Source organism: Priapulus caudatus, unplaced genomic scaffold (genome assembly GCF_000485595.1).
Source record: "Priapulus caudatus unplaced genomic scaffold, Priapulus_caudatus-5.0.1 Scaffold879, whole genome shotgun sequence".
Lineage (NCBI taxonomy): Eukaryota > Metazoa > Priapulida > Priapulimorpha > Priapulimorphida > Priapulidae > Priapulus > Priapulus caudatus.
Genome location: NW_014577940.1, coordinates 92688 through 96963, shown reverse-complemented (window position 1 = coordinate 96963; position 4276 = coordinate 92688). Strand labels below are relative to the sequence as shown.

Below are 4276 nucleotides of genomic sequence, written 5' to 3'. Positions count from 1 at the left end.
TAACGCTGCATGTTATATGCCATGCTGATATTGTATTAACACTCCCTCATTGTGCACTGAGTAACACTGAGTGATATATGCCATGCAGTTAATGTATTAACATTCCCTCATTGTGCACTGAGTAACGCTGAGTGATATATGCCAAGCAGTTAATGTATTAACACTCCCTCACTGTGCATTGAGTAACACTGAGTGATATATGCCATGCAGTTAATGTATTAACACTCCCTCATTGTGCACTGTGTAACGCTGAGTGTTATATGCTGTGCAGTTAATGTATTAACACTCCCTCATTGTGCACTGAGTAACACTGCGTGTTATATGCCATNCACTCCCTCATTGTGCACTGAGTAATGCTGAGTGATATATGCCAAGCAGTTAATGTATTAACACTCCCTCATTGTGCAGTGAGTAACGCTGCGTGTTATATGCTGTGCAGTTAATGTATTAACACTCCCTCATTGTGCACTGAGTAACGCTGCGTGCTATATGCCATGCAGTTAATGTATTAACACTCCCTCATTGTGCACTGGGTAACGATGAGTGATATATGCCATGCAGTTAATGTATTAACACTCCCTCATTGTGCACTGTGTAACGCTGCATGTTATATGCTGTGCAGTTAATGTATTAACACTCCCTCATTGTGCACTAAGTAACACTGAGTGATATATGCCAAGCAGTTAATGTATTAACACTCCCTCATTGTGCAGTGAGTAACACTGCGTGTTATATGCTGTGCAGTTAATGTATTAACACTCCCTCATTGTGCACTGAGTAACACTGCGTGTTATATGCTGTGCAGTTAATGTATTAACACTCCTCATTGTGCACTGAGTAACACTGCGTGTTATATGCTGTGCAGTTAATGTATTAACACTCCCTCATTGTGCACTGAGTAACACTGCGTGTTATATACTGTGCAGGCTCGTGGAGATCGCCGAGCTGTGTAAGAGCAACGATGTGCCACACATCGTCAACAACGCGTACGGCGTGCAGGCCAGCAAGTGCATGCACCTGATACAGCAGGCGCAGCGGCGGGGCCGCGTCGACGTGTACGTACAGAGCCTCGACAAGAACTTCCTCGTGCCGGTAGGGGGCGCTGTCGTCGCCGGCTTCGACAAGGAGTTTGTCGAGCAGATCGGAAAAACGTATCCAGGTGATCGTGGCAGATGGTTGTTGTTGACTATCAATTTGAGAGAGGAATTTTCCTGGTTAGGTTTTATTGGTTGTTAATTATTGTGGCTATCTTTAGTTTTTAACTATTGAGTTTAGCTCGCATTATTCTGCTCTATCGCTGCAGTCGAATGACTTCTGGTTGACCCCGGTTGGTCCCTGTATGACCTCGGAATGACTTCTATATGACCCATGGCTGACCTCTGATTGACCCAATGTGTGAACTCTGGCTGACCTCTGATTGACCCCTGCGTGACCTCTGGTTGACCCCTGTGTGACTTCTGATTGCCCCCAGTGTGACCTCTAGCATTGTGTCAGGTAGGGCTTCGGCGACTCCATCGCTTGACGTCTTCATCACGCTGCTGTCGCTCGGTTGCCATGGTTACCTGAGGCTGCTGGCTGACAGGAAGCAGCTGTGCGCGTACCTGAAGGAGGAGCTGGCCAAGTGCGCGGGGACGCACGGGGAGAGGCTGCTGCACGCGCCGCACAACTCCATCTCCATGGGCAAGTTACTCCGCCACAGTGTTGACGACGATGCCGGGTTTCGCGTGGCGCAAGTTGTTGTTCGTGCACCGTTATGTATTTCTGTTACGATTTTGCACGAGATAATGTTACGATGTTCATAGTTTATTGGTGTGTCTGCGTGTGCGTGTGCGTGTGCGTGTGCGTGTGCGTGTGCATGTGCATGTGCACGTGCGTATGTGTGTAGGTCCGTGTGTGTGTATACGTGCATGGATTTGTGTGTGCGTGAGTGGGTGGGTGCATGCATGCGTGCGTGAGTGTGCATGTATGTGCATTAAATGAGATAAATCCTCATGATTTACTCGTCATGATAAATGACATGTATTTTATATATATATGTGTTTATATGTTATATGTTTATATATACATAGACACACATACACACACATATATATATATATATATAATTATGTATATCTTTCATGCACAGGAATGACTGTTACTGGTACTGGGGATGGCCAATTTCAAAAAAATCTCACTAAGCTTGGATCGATGCTGTTCACGCGGTTTGTGTCAGGAACGCGAGTCGTCCCAGAGGGAGATGTCAAAGTTATCAACGGTCACAGGTACAGGCTACATAATGTATAGATGGTTTTTCCTCTGTGAATGTATTCGTAGAAACTAAACGTTTCGTGTGTTTCGTTCATCGATATTAAACGTTTTCTGTGTTTTCCTAGTTAGGAAGTTTTCTTTGCAATCCAAGGAGTATCTGTACATTACCATTTACCAATAAAATAAAATAAATAAATCTTTAAATAAATATATAACGACTCGCCAAATGTACGTGGGAATATTAGGCGTGCAGGCGACTTCCTGCATTGTGATCTAAATTCGGTAATACAGAGTTCTGGTGCTTGTCTGTGTGTGCAGGTTTGAAGGTTGGGGCTCGCACACGGACGCGTACGGCTGCGCGTACATGACAGCAGCAGCCGCCGTCGGAATGACGCGCAGCGACGTGGACATGTTCATCAGACGCCTCGATAAGGTGCTCACAAAGTGGAAGGCCGGGGATGTTGGGAAGGCTGGGGATGCTGGGAAGGCAGAGGATGCTGAGAAGGCAGAGGATGCTTGGAATGCCGGGGATGCTTGGAATGCCGGGGATGTTGGGAAGGCTGGGAAGGCAGAGGATGCTTGGAATGCTGGGGATGCTTGGAAGGCTGGGGATGCTTGGAAGGCCGGGGATGCTGGGAAGGCCGGGGATGCTTGGAAGGCCGGGGATGCTTGGAAGGCCGGGGATGCTTGGAAGGCAGAGGATGCTTGGAAGGCCAGGGATGCTGGGAAGGCCGGGGATGCTTGGAAGGCCGGGGATGCTTGGAAGGCAGAGGATGATTGGAAGGCCAGGGATGCTGGGAAGGCAGAGGATGCTGGGAAGGCCGGGGATGCTGGGAAGGCAGAGGATGCTGGGAAGGCCGGGGATGCTGGGAAGGCAGAGGATGCTGGGAAGGCAGAGGATGCTGGGAAGGCCGGGGATGCTGGAAGGCAGAGGATGGCTTGGAAGGCAGAGGATGCTAGGGGAGGCCAGAGGATCGGGAAGGCAGAGGATGCTGGGAAGGCAGGAGGAATGGCTGGAAGGCAGAGGATGGCTGGGAAGGCTGGGAGATGCTTGGAAGGCTGGGGTGCTGGGAAGGCCGGGGGATGCCTGGTAAGGCAGAGGATTGATTGGAAGGCAGAGGATGGGCTGGAATAATGGCAGAGGTACTGCTTGGGAAGGCCGGGGATGCTGGAAGGCAGAGGCATGCTGGAGGCAGAGGATGCTGGGAAGGCCGGGGATGCTGGGAAGGCAGAAGGATGCTGGGAAGGCTGGATGCTGGGAAGCAGAGGATGCTTGGAAAGGCCGGGGATGGCTGTACCAAGGCAGAGGATGCTGGGATGCCGGGGATGCTGAAGGGTAGAGGATGCTGGGAAGCTGGGGATGCTGGGAAGGCAGAGGATGCTGGGAAGGCGGAGGATGCTGAAAAGGCAAACTCTGCAGAAGGAAGCAGCTCAGTGTTTGTCGGAGTGCGTGATAGTTGAGGGCATGGCGTCTATGCTATGGCTACCGTTTAACAATTTTCGACGGCTACACGCATTACGTAACTTGAGCTGACACTTAAAATCAATTGGGCAAACCTAAATTGAAGCTTTTTACTGGTTAGTTATAAGCAAATTTAAGACAATGTTGGCCGCAGTGGGCGACCGGGCTCATCTGGTGTCTGGTGTTCTGGCTGATAAAATGCATTTGTGTGCATAGCAAGACGTCTTATACATGTCTTTTTAATTCTTGTTTGACTTTCGTAGGAGCCAATTGAACACAATATATCAGTCTACACTTTCGGCACGCCGACCGGCTAATCTCTTGGCATTGCAGACACTGTGCATTGGGGCAGTTGGCAGGCACACAATTTATGATTAGAAGGCATGCAGCCATGGGCTGCCCCGTGTTTTTGACTACCTCAATCACGGAGCTATCACTGATCAGCCTTCAAAGGGTGCTACTAGACAGACTGCTTTAGAAAATATGATTTAAAGACGTAAACCTGTTCAACAAAGCATTTGCCATTGCAATTAAAAAGCTGTGCAAGCTGTACCTCACATTTAA

General features: G+C 49.1%; 1 protein-coding gene across 1 annotated transcript in view; it reads left to right on the top strand.

Moving 5' to 3' along the window:
* Nucleotides 1-4276, top strand: part of LOC106814180 (O-phosphoseryl-tRNA(Sec) selenium transferase-like) — an 11443-nt gene that overhangs the window by 5449 nt on the left and 1718 nt on the right. The window contains exons 5-10 of the mRNA XM_014818477.1: nt 927-1159; nt 1495-1680; nt 2129-2264; nt 2569-2773; nt 2891-3160; nt 3604-3645. Coding sequence (XP_014673963.1) covers nt 927-1159; nt 1495-1680; nt 2129-2264; nt 2569-2773; nt 2891-3160; nt 3604-3645 — 1072 coding nt within the window. The remainder of the gene's footprint in view (nt 1-926; nt 1160-1494; nt 1681-2128; nt 2265-2568; nt 2774-2890; nt 3161-3603; nt 3646-4276) is intronic.